General features: G+C 37.5%; 1 protein-coding gene across 1 annotated transcript in view; it reads left to right on the forward strand.

Annotated features, from left to right (window-relative positions):
• The first annotated feature begins 10250 nt into the window (after positions 1 to 10250).
• ALDH1A1 (aldehyde dehydrogenase 1 family member A1) overlaps positions 10251 to 15767 on the forward strand; it is a 60315-nt gene continuing 54798 nt past the window's right edge. Inside the window, exon 1 of the mRNA XM_004464954.5 lies at positions 10251 to 10402. Coding sequence (XP_004465011.1) covers positions 10337 to 10402 — 66 coding nt within the window. The 5' untranslated portion in view covers positions 10251 to 10336. The remainder of the gene's footprint in view (positions 10403 to 15767) is intronic.

The following is a 15767-nucleotide window of genomic DNA, read 5'->3' on the forward strand; positions in this document are numbered from 1 at the left end:
TGCCCAAGAATGGCACCGCACCCATGGAGAGCTGACACAACAAGATGATGCAACAAAAAGAAACACAGATTCCCGGTGCCGCTGATAAGGATAGAAGCAATCACAGAAGAACACACAGTGAATGGATAGAGAGAGCAGACAACTAGGGGGGTTGGGGAAGGGGAAAGAAGTTTTAAAAAAAAGAAAGAAAATATTATTAAAAAAAAAAGAAATAAAGTTCTTATTCAAGCAACAATATTGATGAACTTAGATGACATTATGTTGAGTGAAATAAGCCAGACACAAAAGGACAAATATCATTTCAGTGGATATGAAATAATTAGAATAAGCAAACTAATAAAGTCAAAATATGGAATATAGGTTACCATGGGCTGTATTGGTGTAGGGCAAGGTTTCTTAACAGGGGACTATGAACTTGAATTGAAATTCAAAAAAATATAATCCTTGTGGGGACATGTTGGTGTGAGTATGATATATTTATTAAATAATACACAGTATAGTGTGGACTTAGTAAGTGGTCTGTGGTTTTCACCTGACTGGCTAAGGGGTCCATGGAACAAAAAATTGGTGTAGGAAATGGTAGTTAATGCTTAAATGCACAGAATTTCTATTTGGGTTGATTGTATAATTTTGGTAATGTACAGTGATGATAGTACCACAGCATTGTAAATGTAATTAACAGCACAGGATTATATATTGGATTGGTTAAAAGGGGAAATTTTAGGTCATATTTTGTTCATTAAAAAGACACTGTGAATAAAGTAAAATATGAGACTGGGATATTAGTTACATGAGGAAGCATTAGAATCAAGAGCATATTAAAAATACTACAATTCAATTTTAAAATGTACAGACAGTGCAATAAAACTGTGTAAAATAGGCATTTTACAGAAACAAAAGTGACCAATGAATATATGATGAGGTGTTAAGATAGTTAGGGATCATTGAAGAACAATCAAGATTGCAATTAGATACTATTTTGTATTTCCTTGATTAGTCAAAATTAAAATGTCCATCTGTCATATCATTTTATTTTTGGAGAAAATAGAATCTATAGGATCATTTATGCACTCCTGGTGAAAGTATAAATTGAGACAACCACATTGGTGTTATAGACCAAAGTTGAACATTGACCTTTCTTAAGAACTACCAAATTTGGGAAGCAGATGTGACTCAAGCAATTGGGCTCCCATCTACCACATAGGTCCAAGGTTTGATGCCCAGGGCCTCCTGGTGAAGGCAAGCTGGCCCATGTGGTGAGCTCTCCCACATGGAGTGCTACCCTGTGCAGAAGTGCTGGCCCATGTGGAGAGCTGGCATGGCAAGATGATACAACAAAAAAAAGACACAAAGGAGAGATAATAAGACACACAGCAGATCAGGGAGCTGAGGTGGCCCAAGAGAATGATCACCTCTCTCCCACTCTGGAAGGTCCTAGGATTGGTTCCCAGAGCCGCCTCATGAGAATAGAAGCAGACACAGAAGAACACACAGCAAATGGACACAGAGAGCAGACAATGGAGGTAGGGAGAAATAAATAAATAAATAAATAAAATCTTTAAAAAAAAACCAAAACTACCAAATTTGCTCCTAGGTTTGTAACTAAGAAAAACATATATAAGAATATTTATAGAAGTCCAATTGCAAAAACCCCAAAGCTCATTATTAGAAAACCGAATGAATAATATTATCAAAAAGTTATATTACACAGCAGTCAAAATAAAGAAATTGCAGTGACAGGCAACAATATAGATGAATCTCAGCAATATAACATATAAGGAAGGGAAAAAGTAAGCTCATTTTATAAAGTTAGAAATAACTATAATTTATATCTACTTACCTTTTGCAGAATACATCGATAGGATAAAGGTAAATCAAGTAGTATATGGGAATCCCATATTTTAGGGGTGATCATTCTGTAAACCAACAACTTCCCTAATTTAAAAAAAAAAGTAAATCAAGGGAATCATGAACAGTGGGGGGAGGGGGGAAGAACAGAACAATGGGATGAAGGACCATATGGTACCATAAGGTAGTAGATTATTGTCAAGGTACTTTGTTGTGGGTGGTGATTTCTTAGTGTTTATTACATTGTTATATGAAACTAATTATAGAGAACTGCATCAAGGGGAGCAGGTGTAACACTGTGATCGAGCACCTGTTTTTTGTGTATGAGGTCCTGGGTTCAGTTCCCAGTACTTCCTAAAAAAAAAGTTACACCCAAGATTCTAAAGGAATGATAGCAGGAATTCAGCAAAAATCTGATCTTCTTTCAGCACCTTCTTCTTTTTCCTCTTGGGAAAACCAAACCAGAAGGCAGAGGGCAAGAGAACCTAGTTAAAGGGGAAAAGAGGTTAAAGGGATCTGTGATATTCAACAAAATATCCAGTCATCTTCATATGTACCCAGACAGTTAAGTAAACACCCAACAATGACAAGTAGGTTGGGAGGGTGGGGTGGAAACAGAGTTTAAAGTTTTCAAAGGTAATTGGATTAACCAGAAAGAGAGTACCAATTAATTTTAGACTTTGGTAAGTGGAATAATACATGTAATTTCTAGAAAAAAGCACTAAAATAATAGCACGCAATGTAATTCCTAATAGAGAAAAATGGAATTACAATTAATAAAAATGAAAGCAAGAAAGGAGAGGAAAAGAAAATGGAGCAGGTAAGACAAACATTTTAAATAGGATGTCAAATTTTTAACATAAATACATCGATAATTACATTACGTGGTAATAAATTAAATGATCCAATGAAAAGACAGTTTGCTAGACTGTCTTAATAACTAAAATCCAACTATGTGCTATTTAAAGAGAATATGCAAAACATAGATACAGAGATCGTATGAAGATGGAAGATTTATTATGAAATCTCTACCCCCCAAAAAAAGCTACCTTACATATAATTTATCAGACAAAGGAGACTGAATAATAGAAATGAACAAGGACAGCTTATAATAACAAAAGAAGACAAAGCAATTCTAAATTGGTAAGCACATGAAAACGCAGCCTTATTGTAAACTACAAAGATTTGTGATTGTTTATTGCTGACCAATTGTGAAATTAAGAAATGCATATCAAAATAATCCATGAGCTTTCTTTAGGTCTTACAGCACCAGCAAGATGGGCAAGTGTCCAGATCTTCATGCTGCCAGAAAGCTCCATAGCCACTGACAGGCCCTGAAAAAGTGGCATGATAAACATAATTAGAAAGCTTATTTGGGCATAGCCCTTAAAACTAACATCTTTGGAGGTGCTTTCCATGCAAAACCAATTGACTTATTAATAGTCAGGGCTGAAGCCAAACAATCAAGTTCTGCCATTAGGAAGTGTGTCAGTGTCCAGGTGATCAAGATGGCAAGAAAATCACAGTCTTCAGACCTACTGATAGTCTGCTTTGTTGTGCAGTGGTTCTCACACTTGAATGTGAATCAGAATCGCCTGGAAGGCTTGAGAAAACACTGATTGCTGGGTTCCACCTCCAGAGTTCCTGATTTAGTAGACCTGAGTTGGGGTATGAGTATTTTGCATTTCTGAAGAGTTTCCAGGTGATGTAGATATTGGTGATCGACACCTTGAAAACCTCTGCCACTCAGCTCCAGCTGGTTGGTTGCACCAAGAGGAAATGGAGGCCAGAACCGTGTCAATGGATCTGAAAGCTACACACATTTGAATTACTTGAGAAGCTTTAAAAACATACCATTACCTGGGCTAAAACCACTGCTATTGAATCAGAATCTCTGTTTTGTCTTTTTTTTCAATTACTTGTATGATACCAATACAAGTTAAAAACCACTACTCTGGGTCTTTTGACATTTAAGAAGTTAAAATCTGGATTTTTATGCAAATTTTCTAATCTTTATGAAGTTCATCATCCATATACATAAAACAAATATGGAGCTCCCATGTTTGCAAACCCAGCTACACAACTAAGTGTGTTTAGGTAGCCAACAGACAGCTGGAATGTAAGGCCAGTGCCTGGACTTGGGTTGTGACATAGACCTTGGTATGCATGTATAAATTTAAAATGTGGGAACAAATCCAAGCGAGCAAAAAGCTCCTGAAGGGCACAAGTTGGGGCAGCCCCGAGACCAAAGAACACATCTGACACTGTGCCAGACAAAATTTATTTGGACTTAAAAACAGGAGAGAGTCTCCAGGGGTGGTGCTCTGGAGAATGAAGATAGGACTCTGCAAAGAGACTACAGGAAAACGAAAGGTTATGCATGGGTTTTCAGAATAAAGAAATCCCATACAATATGAGAACAGAGTTCCTGCTAGAGTCCCATGACAGCACATATGGGGTCTAGTGATGTTATCACAGGAATGAAGTTTTATGCTCTGAGGAGATTATGGTTTAAGATACCATCTATACATTCTTTCCCCTCTAGGTTGGGTTGTTAACCTTTAACTTATGTCTAGGTCATGCAAATGGCCACAAGCTTAGAGCTTAGGGGGAGCCCAGGCCCTGGGTCCCCACAGTTGTCAAAAAATATATATGTAATATATATATTATTTTAACAAATTAATAACTTTCACAAATCATTATTTATTGGATTTTACTTTTACAATATAATAAATATTTACTTATACTGCAGCTGAAACAGGAAGATTTGCAATATCTAAAGCTCTTGAGGAAGTTGTTTTTTTTTAATACTCTAAATTGTTGTGTTTTTTTTTGAGGTACCAAGGCCAGGGATTGAACCTCAGATCTCATAAGTGGGAAGCCAACAACCAACCACTAAGCCACATCAGTTCCCCTGCATTGATTTTTTCATTTGCTTTGCTTGTTGTTTGTCTTATGTTCATTTGTTTTTGTTTTTTTTAATTTATTTATTTTGTTTTTAAAGAAGCTTTGGATTATACAAATGTTACATTAAAAATACAGGGGATTTTTTGTTAATCTAATGAGTCACTGGGAACCAATCCCAGAACCTCCCATGTCGGCACTCAACTGCTTGAGCCACATCTGCTCCTCCTTGAGGAAGTTTGTGTTCCAAGGCACAGATAGGAATTTTACCTTTATTTGAATGTGAATAGTCAGATAATGACAATACATGTGAGTAACACGTAGAATGAACAAGAGCATCTACTTCATGGCATCTCTGAACTTGTACTTTTTTTTTTTCTTTTTTTAAGATTTATTTATTTATTTTCTCCCCTTCCCCCCCACCCCCACCCCAGTTGTCTGTTTTCTGTGTCTATTTGCTGCATCTTTGTCCGCTTCTGTTGTTGTCAGTGGCACGGGAAACTGTGTTTCTTTTTGTTGCGTCATCTTGTTGTGTCAGCTCTCCATGTGTGCGGGGCCATTCCTGGGCAGGCTGCACTATCTTTCATGCTGGGCGACTCTCCATATGGGGTGCACTCCTTGCGCGTGGGGCTCCCCTACGCGGGGGACACCCCTGTGTGGCAGGGCACTCCTTGCGCGCATCAGCACTGCGCATGGGCCAGCTGCACACAGGTCAAGGAGGCCCAGGGGTGTGAACCGTGGACCTCTCATGTGGTAGGTGGACGCCCTAACCACTGGGCCAAGTCCGCGGCCTGAACTTGTACTTTCAATGTCTTAGTTTCTGATGGCTGCTGTAACTGCCATAGACTTGGTGACTTAAAAGAATACACACTTATTCTCTCACAGCCCAGGAGATCAGAGGTCTGAAATCAGTTCCCCTTGCAAAAGCCTAGGGCGGTTTCCTGGCTTTCCCTAGTTTCTAGAGCTGCACTCTTTAGCTCCTGACTCCTTCTTCTGTCTTCAAAGTCAACGGTGGAGCTTCAGTCCTCAAATTATCTTCTCCTATAGTCGAATCTAGAATTCAGGTCAAAGATTTAAATGTTTTTATTATTTTGATACAATTTGACAAAGTGCTTTGAGTACCCACAAATGGCTGTAGAAAAAGATCCATTTCTCTGAACTGTTACATGTGCTGTGACTGAGATGAAAAAAATGCTTGTCTGCTGATAAAAATACCAACTCATTGCTGCTTCTTTTGCATTTATTATTTTATATGTATTGGGGGATAATCGCCCCATCTGGATATATTGTGATGGGGAAAATTTACCTACAACCAGGGTTTAATAAATTTGCCATATTAATTTGCACCTCTAAATTTCCCTTGCAAAAATATTCTGACTGTAGGATTTTGCTTATGTCAAGTTTAAACTCAGAGAAAAGGCATCCGTGGCACTAGAAGTTAGGATTTTGGTAATTTGCAAAAGGGACTGGGATTGGGAGGGTGCACAGAGGGGCTGGGGGGTACTGATGTTGTTCTATTTTTTTACCTGAGGGGTAATTATTTGTTTTCTTCATTTTATGGTTATTTACTGAGATATACATTTATGATATGTGTAAGTTTCTATAATGGTATATTTCAATCTTGAAAGTTTTAAAAAGAGAAATAAAAAGCAAAAAAATTAATACTGACACTCATATCTATGAAAGCTTGGACTTGGACCCTCTACTCTGTTTATCAACAGTCAAATCTCTACAGTCCAAAACCTGATTATTCACTTGAACCTATTATCTTAATTTCATAATTAAGTTAAATATTATTTAAATTGTTGAGTTATTAAGAGGAGAAAGGCATTCCTATAAAAACTAAATGCAAAGCTGGTATAACTTAAGTGGTTGAGCACCTGCTTCCAAAGTACAAGGTCCTGGATTCAATCCCCCATTAGTGCTAAAGAAACAAACAAAAAAACAAAAAACTAAATGAAGTGTTTTGGAAACACTTAACATCAAATTGCTAAATACATTACTGTCTAATCTGTACATAAGACAATTGTAAAAAAAAATGGGAAAAATCATAAAAATCTCAAAGTAATCTACATTTAGATTGCCTCAGAAGTGCTGTTAGGGTCTTTAATTTCTCTCTCCATTTTAGGGAAATAAACTAGAAACCAAAGAGAACACTCTGAGCACTATTTATGTGAAATTACTTCAAACTCCACGGAGGAGACCCAATTCCAAGTAATGGCCTTGGCCCATAAGGTTTAGCAAAAATGTATTTAAACTAAAATAAATAATTATCTTAAAATGTTTTGATCTTCTTTTCTTTTAGTGTCTTTACTAAAGAGTTGGTGTTCTGATTGCATCAGACAAGAGAGGCATCTACCATATTTTGCTATCTCAAGACAAAGGAAAACAATTGATGTTTTTATGAGGAGCAGGAGAAACCAGAGGGAAGGAAATTTTGCTAATTGGAGAGTGACAGGTGAACAGAAATTAGACCATAAGGATATGTTCACTTACTCAAATTCTGCCTTCTGCCTAGATTTTCAATACCAACTTGCCAACCAAGCACTGATTCTTTCATCACATCCAAGATCTCCCTTTTCAAAAGTATTAAAGCCCAAATAGGCAAAAGAATGATGTGGTATCTGCTAAAATTGCAGTGATCAAAAGCAAAGGGGCATATCCACTGCTGGGTTAACTAACACAGGGACTAATCCTGCCACCGTCCAGGCAACCAGAGAAGCTGGGCTGGGGGAGTGGGATATGACTGAGAGAGAAGTATTCAGCTTCAATAAATGTATCCAGGATTTAAAAATCAGGAAAGAAGCTATTTTTATCAGTACAATTATGTTTTGTTAACAAATTTGAATTTTTTTATTTCAATTATTCATGAGCTTGGGAGCAGGTTAAGCCCTGTTATCTTTTCAGTGACTAAGCTTGAATAAAGTTCTAGAGAGGTTCCTTGTGAAAATGAGAGAGAAGCTCAGCAATTGTTGACATCATAGACAGATTCTTGGTATAAAGACAGCTTTGACAATCAAATGGGCTAGAAGAATTCACAGAGTCAAGAGATAAACTATTCTCGCATGCCTTTCTCCTCTCTTTCTTTCTCTCTCTCTCCCTCTGTGATTTAGCTTGTTCCTAAGAAGGAAAGGGAGATTAAGTACTCTTCATCTATTTGTCCAAGTTAAAGTAACAGCCCTCTCCTATCACATAATCCTGGCATACAGTAAACATACACAACCGTGGGTCAATTCTTGAAGCGTGCCCCCTTGGTCCCTGTGCTCTCACCAAAGCCCTTTATCCCTCTGTAAGGGGAGGTATTGGTTTTATAAAATCTTTACCCGTGTAACTGTTCTCAGGAATGTACTAATCTACGAGACAAGTTTTAGGGACAGGGAGATGACTACCTCAAAAGTAGAGATCTCAGACCCTGTGGTTTCTGGGCAGAAGTGATTTGCCCTTGAAGCATGGATAAGGTTAGAGAAATCCTGGGGCTCTAATTATCATGCTTTACACATAAGAGATACTTAGTAAATATTTCTTGCGTTAAACAGACAGGTATGGTCACCTATTTCCAAGTCTGTTCCCTTTGTCTACATTTGGTGAGACCAGGTATAAGGATTCTTATCTTTATGAAATCATTAATAAAATCTGATCAAGATGAGAACATAAAGAGTGAGGTGACATGTCTAAGGTCTTATGAAGTCTTGAGCTTTTAGTGACTGAGCATAAGATGAAAAAAATATAAAACAAAAAACTAGTGTTTGAATGCATAAACAACTGCAAAACTGGGAGCAGAAGAAAGCAGCAAAACACAGCTGTTTCGGCAAGGCTGGAACACCGCTCTGCAAGTTATGTAACAGCTGTTGTGTAATTGTGCATTTAATTCAAAACACATTTTTGTGAAAGAACAACTAGATTTTCTGAAAGTGAGAGAGAGGGAGGGAGAGGGAGAGAAAGGGAGAGCTATGTTAAAATAACAAAGAAGTTTCTGTGAGGTCTTCAAGCAAGAGGTATAGGAGAATCAAGGGCTCTGGAGATGGTATTGCCTTATAGAATCTAATGGGTAGACCAATTACCATCTATGGGGCCAAATCGAGCCTGTCTCCTGATTTTGTAAGATTTGACCAGGACACACCTACACTTACCTACTGTCTATAGTTGCTTTAGCACTACAATGCAGAGTCCGGTAGTTACAATAGAAGCCATCTGGTCCAGGAAGACTAAAATATTTATTTTCTGTCCCTTTACAGAAAAACTTTGCTGACCCCTGCCTTAAATGAATAAAGGGTTAAGCTTAAGTACTTGTGAGGGTGACTACTCCCTCAGAGAAGTAAAGCAGCCAGTGGTTAAACCCACCACTCATTAGATCTATGATCGTGCGCAAACCACATAACTGTCTACAAAATGAAGATACCAAAAGAATGTACAGGCTCCTGAACCTAATTTGGAGTAAGCAGTCAACAAATCTTGGTTCTCCTATCTGAATTCTGTATTCAGTGGAGCTGGCCAAAAAATTTTCACTTGGAAAAAAAAATTGTTCTTAATTCTTAATAGTTAAGAGTATCCAAAGTATCCTGTCTTTTTCCTATTGTCACTTGTAGCAGAGCTTGAATACAATAAAGTATTGTACTTAAAATGGAAGTAGTACAGTTAAAACTTGTACTTTCTGAATGTTCCCAACTTGAAATGCACATTGAATTTTAATAATTTGATTACTTGGGAGTCCTGTTTAAATTAATTCTTTGTACAGTTGCCATGAACAATGTTTACTAAACACAGACAACTTCCAAAACCAGAGGTTACTTTCCTTTCAAATGAGTTTTACCAGATGATATTACCGTATTGCTAATTGCGGCAGCTGTGTGTGACAATGTGCTCTGAGTTCCCTAAAAATCCTGCTGTCTTTTCAGTTCCCAAATATAAAGAGAATTTTGAGCTTCTGACATCACAGTAGATCTAGTTACCAACACTGAAAATACACGATTGGTATGATTTTTTAAAGCGGTTGTGGTAGGGTCTAGAAAGAGGGCCTTTGCTCCCCAGACAGCACCCTGCTTTTCCGGGAGATGGACTGATTCGCTGACGGTTTTGTCCTGAAGAATCTACCTGACAGGTTCTCTCCCCATCAGCGTCTACTGAGAACCCGTGCCCTTTTAAGAGTCTTTTCTCAACCCTTAAATTCTCTGATGCCTTTTCTGTCCAAGAATGGAAAGTTACATAGTAGCATAAGAAGCATGAAAAGCCAAAAAAATAATAACTGGACTTAGTGGCCAGAGCAGCTGTGCTGCGTACTCTTATCACAGGTTTCGGCTTTGTAAATTAATTCGTCTGCAAATAGTACACAGTCTCCAGGTGCAGCGCCAATGCCGGAGCGCTGGTTTCTTAAGGATTTAAGTTTAAAGTCAAAGGCTTCTTTGCCCTAGGTGTTACACACAAGTAGTGTCGTTTTCTTTTTGCTCGGAGTTTGTACATCCAATCAAAGTCCAGTATGCAAATAAACCTTAGCCCCGTTCAGATAAAAAGGAACAAATAAAGACAAGTGCTCTATCAGAACCAAATCCCTGAGCCTGTCACCTGTGCTCCAGGAGCCGAACCAGAAATGTCCTCCTCAGGCAAGCCTGACTTACCTGTCCCACTCACCAACTTGAAGATTCAGTATACTAAGGTTAGTGCAATTTATATTTGCTGCTCTGCCTCGGGTTTATAAAGACTACGGTTATTTAGAGCATAAAAGGTTAATTTAAGTAAATTTGTGTGGAGCCCTCTGCCAATATAAAAATAAAAGGCTTGCAAAATGCAGGTCAGGCTTTAGTGTCCTGATCAAATAATGAATTCTAAATCAAATTGGCCAACTTTCCATAAATTTATGTCTTAAAGTATTTCAAGTGAAAGGAATACTTTTCTGCCTGGAAGGTTCTTGTACCAGGACTGTGGGTCTGGCAAGCAGTTCTATGAACTTTGGCATAGCATAGATGGTATATGGATGAGAGAGGTAAATACTTAACTGCAGAAACTAATTTGGAAGAGCCAAACAGCTATGAAATGATAAAAAAGGAGAAACAGCATACTGAATTAACATGATTTTTCTATATACGTAATATGCTTAGTGTCAAATCCGAATGACCTGTCTGATAATTGGATGAAAGCTTGTGTTTCAGAAAACCTCAGATGGGTTTGCATTATCTAGTAAATTTTGGTAGAGCAAGCATTCTTATTCCTTCTGCCACATGTGCTGCCATTAGAGCATATGTGTAATTATTATTTGATAAATATTTAGAGAAATGAGAGCAGACTTAAAAATCCACGGCTAAAGAGAGCTAGGAAATGGATCCTGCTTGAGCTGTTCTTGAGTATCTCTGAACTTTGCCTGTTTCACACTGTTACATGCCTGCTTTCCTGCCAGAGACTAGAATTCTCAAAAGAACACACAAAACAAAACAAGTTTCTAACCCCGTCCCTTAAAGTTAGCTTCATGAAGTGATGTAGAAGGTAAGGTAAGAAATGAAATGTTACAACTTGGAGAGAGCCATTTTGCTTTCTGAAGTAACCAATGAAAAACCTAGAGCATTATAATTTCATGATAAAGTAAAAGTCCCTGCTATTCTTTATTTATTTATTTACTTATAACCATGGATGGTTTTAAACTGCTAAGGTCTGTTCCATTTTCATTTTCATGAGCAGAGTGTTTGAGGAAGTTGCTCTGCTGACCGGCTCTTTTTCTTGTGAAAGTGTCAGCAGACGTCAGATTGTGCCTTTAACATGGTTGGCTAGCAGCTATGAACTTTATCAAGATATTACTTTCACTAGGTTTTATTCAAGGGAAAAAGTGTTTCCACTTAATTTTATTACAAATGGGAATATAAAAAATGTGGTGGGTCCATAACAATTTTCACATGGCATGGCAAAGCCCATAATATAAGACTCTGGTTTCCCCTACTTTCTTAATCTGAGTTTATCATTCATAAAAAATTACTGTTCATACTAGACACATATAGAAATAAATACAGGAAGATAAAATTGTTGGCAATGATCTTTGGTAGCATGAATGTCAATTGAAAAAAAATGGCTTCGCAGAAATCCTCCTTCTCAAGGAAGCTTTCATGTGAAATTCTCTTTCTGCCAAATTAAGCCTCATTTAATAATTATTAATGAAGCATACCAGAAATAGTAGTGAGATAAATTATATGGTCCTTAAAATCTAACATAGAAACACAGAGCTAGTGGTTCCTTAACATGAAAAGGTGCTTTTAAGTTTGAAATCTCCAGCTCACTTAAAACCAATTGAACAAGAACAGTCCTCTAGGGAAAATGACTGACCTAAGTGTTCAAAAGCAGGCAAGATTCACAGAGCAGACGTTTGCTCTTGCTTTTAAGACCTTCTCTGGCTAAAATTACCCAAAGCAAGTCCATGAATTTTTATTGTTCACACATCTTCTATGTAAATCTGTTCTGCTCAGATAGCATTTTATTGTTTGATTTATAGGTCACGGCATTTTCACACTTGGGAGGACACCAGTTATGTATACAATTTAAGCTAAAGGGGTGAACTTTTTAAAATGCTTAGCACTTTGCACTCTCTTTTCCCACCAAATAGTTGTGGACTTGTACTTGCAAGAGGCCTTGGAAAAAATGGTTATTAACTAAATTTCCTAGGTCACAAACCAAGGGAGCAAGGATTTTACAGTGTCTGAGGAATTACCTTCTGTGACCAACACCTACACTCCCATTTTATTTTTTGCTTATTGTTTTAATGTCTGCCTTTATTATCACTAGAAGTATATTGGTCACTGGAGTAAGGTAGAGGGAAAAGACAAGCAGGATTGAGTAAAAATTATTTACACTATGATAGAAGAGCTGCATACTCTCAAGTTGGAGACTGCTTATCATCCAAACAAAAGAAGTCATTGGTGCATATCTTTCAAGACTTATTCTCTAGTACAGTCCAATTATTTCTTTGTTGTGGTGGATAAAACAGAAATCAGAGTATAGGAAATACTTTCTAAAATGATACACATGTCTTTGGAACATAAAACCTTCAATAATATTATTATAAATTAACATAAACTTGGATCCCATCTCTATCCTCATTATTTTTTCCCCTTTCCAATTCTAATAACATCTCACATCTGCCAACCCACTCATTACATTGAGCCTTTAAATGAAGAGCTTTGAAAGTTGGGTGACCATTAGAAAAAATATATTGCTACTCTCTGCCTCAGTTTTCTCAGGTACAAAATGAGTATAATAAAGGTATCTATTTCCCAAGATGAAAGAAAGAATTAAAGGAGTTTAAGGTGCTTGGAATAGTACCCAGCTTGAGAAGTGATTGATTAACATTAGCTATCCTAGTCCCATTTATTTCTCAGAATTTACACTTTTTCCAGAATTTTCTTTTTACCTAACCTTTCCCAGACCTGTTTCCCACAAGTGTTCCTCTAATCTCACTTTGTTCTAGTTTTTCTGTCACTCTTCCTTGCATAGTCACATTCTACATGGCAAGGTTTGCATTGGAGAGAAGTTCCAAGGGTTTCTCCAGGATTTCAGGGATCAAGAATTTTCTTTTACAGGATTTGGTAGCTTTGTTTTCCATTCTCCCTTCAGAATACTGTCTTTTAACTTAAAAAAAAAAAAAAAAAAAAGAAAAGAAAATTCAAGAAGACACACTTTCTCAGACAGAGATATATTTAGCTTAACTCTTTAAACTTAACGCTTGAACTTAACTCATTAAACACTGGCTTGTTCATGCTGGAAAAGATCTTTATCGCTAAGACCATTTCAATCACACATGTAGAGGAAATGATTATAGCTAAAATGCCTTCTATTTACTCTGTGCCAGAGACTGTGTTAAATTCTTTACTATAATAGTATTTAATCCTCATGATAACCATAGGAGGAGGTTACTATTTCCATTTTATGGATCAGGAAACTGAGGCACAGATGTAAGTAACTTGTCTATAGTTATAGTAGTGAGTGACAAAACTAGATTTCTAATGCCAACTGTCCAGCCCACATACCCACCAGGGACTTGTCTAAGGCTACTATACCTACTTAGAAATTGAGTTGCCAGAATTCTGTTCTGCCCTTCTTTTTTCTGACTTTCAATCGTCCATTCCTGGTGACTAGAGGGGACATGACTATGAGCTTTCCAGCTGCTGCTCAGCTGTTCCCAAGCCAACAGGAGGAAGTTCTGCTGCCAGCTTAGAAAAAGAGAACAACAGCCAAGGTTGGAAACAAACATGCTTTCAGCTTTCGGTTAAAAGGTGGGGTTTGGGTTGGGAGAGTCTTTGATGCAGAAGACTTTGAAATAGGTGTGTAATTCCTTTGTGAACACTTTTGTTCAATTACTAGTATTATTATTAGTTTTGGCTCAAGGAGGAGATTACTTTCCTAGATTTCTAATATTATTGTTGAACCCATCTGGATTGAAAAATATGCTTTTGATAGCAAAAAGTTATGATTCATTGAGCATCATATGCTGGCACAGTTCTAAGTGTTTTGGTTTTGGTTTTTGTTTTTTTTTTTCGCCATGATCTCTAAACTCTTCCAATAAACAAATTCAGGCCACATGCTTTTCCAATACCCACCCTCTTCATTCATTTGGACTAAATCCTTTACCCCTGCCCTTCTCCGTTTTTCCCAAATCCTTTTATTATTTAACAAGTCACTGAATGGCTGATCTGTGCTGGGTCCTATGATATAAGAAGGCATATATGGTTCTGTCCTCAAGAAGCTTACATTCTTGGCAGCAGTGGGAGTTACGAGACAGACAGACAACAAGCAAGTAGGTGAAAGCTTTAGTCGCAATTTGTGATAAGTGCTGACCAGAAGAAAACTAAGAGAATTTGAGTGGAAGGTCTTACTTTTGGTGTTGTTGATAGGGAATGTATCTTTGAGGAAGGGGCATTCAATGTGAACCTGAGGGGTCCAGAGACTATAGAGTAGGGAAAGAATAAAGATCCAGAGGTAAAAAGATCCAGCACTTGCAAAGAGAGCTTGGAAGGTTCAAGGAACTATCAAAAGGTTAATATGATTGCCGCAAAGTAAGGAAGAGAATGCCTGAGATGAGATTGGAGATAGAGTCTGGGGCTGATTTGGCTGATGAGTTTTATTTGAGGGAAACCACTGAGGAACAGGGCAGGAATTACATCCAGGACAAAGCTGATTGATGCACTGCTTAAATTTGGGACACCTTCTCATCTCCCTTCTGACTGAACAACTTGTGTTTGCTTTTGGCCTAGAAGCAGTTAAAATGCTGGAGTACTGCATTGTGCAGGAGTTTAATAAGATAAACCTAGCTTCGATTTCCAGGCCTTCTAATTTCTTAATGGTATGACCTTGGCCAAGCTTCTAATCTCCCGAGTTTCAGTTCCCTTATCTGTAAATTGGGAATAATAACGACAATATTGGAGAGTGGCTGCGTAGATTAAATGAGGTAATTTGTGGAAGTGACTGGCACTTATTAGCTACTTGGTTCCTTCTCTCTTTTACACTGCCCTTACCAATGGTCCTTCTAGAATTCTAAAATTATTCAGTTCTCAGTTGTAAATGGTACTGGCATCTGTATTGCTTGTCACAATTCAAAACAATTCAAAACTGCTTTCATATATTTATGAACTCATGATTATCCACCCACTGAGAGCTTGCTAGGAAAGATGTTACTAGTTTCTCATTTTAATGTGGAGTAATTGAGGCTCAGAGAGCTTAGGTAAATTTACTCAAGACCAAACAGCTCTTAAAAATCATCTACTCATTTTAGATCTACTTTGCTTTCACATGACATCATATTTTTTCCTAAAGTTCAAGCTATAGTACTCGGATCTCACGGGATTGTCTCAAACAACTGTTTTCACACCTATCATTTCACTTGTATCATTCATTCCTTAACTCTAATAGAGTGGATGGAAATTTGGATAATGGGTGAGGAGGGATGATTTGGACACTAGATCTCCAGTTGGGATGTGCCAACAGAGAGAAGGTACTCTAGAGTAATATTTACCAAATTCGAATGTGCAAATGAATCACTTGAAATG

The sequence above is a fragment of the Dasypus novemcinctus genome, chromosome 8, assembly GCF_030445035.2.
Source record: "Dasypus novemcinctus isolate mDasNov1 chromosome 8, mDasNov1.1.hap2, whole genome shotgun sequence".
Classification (NCBI taxonomy): Eukaryota; Metazoa; Chordata; class Mammalia; order Cingulata; family Dasypodidae; genus Dasypus; species Dasypus novemcinctus.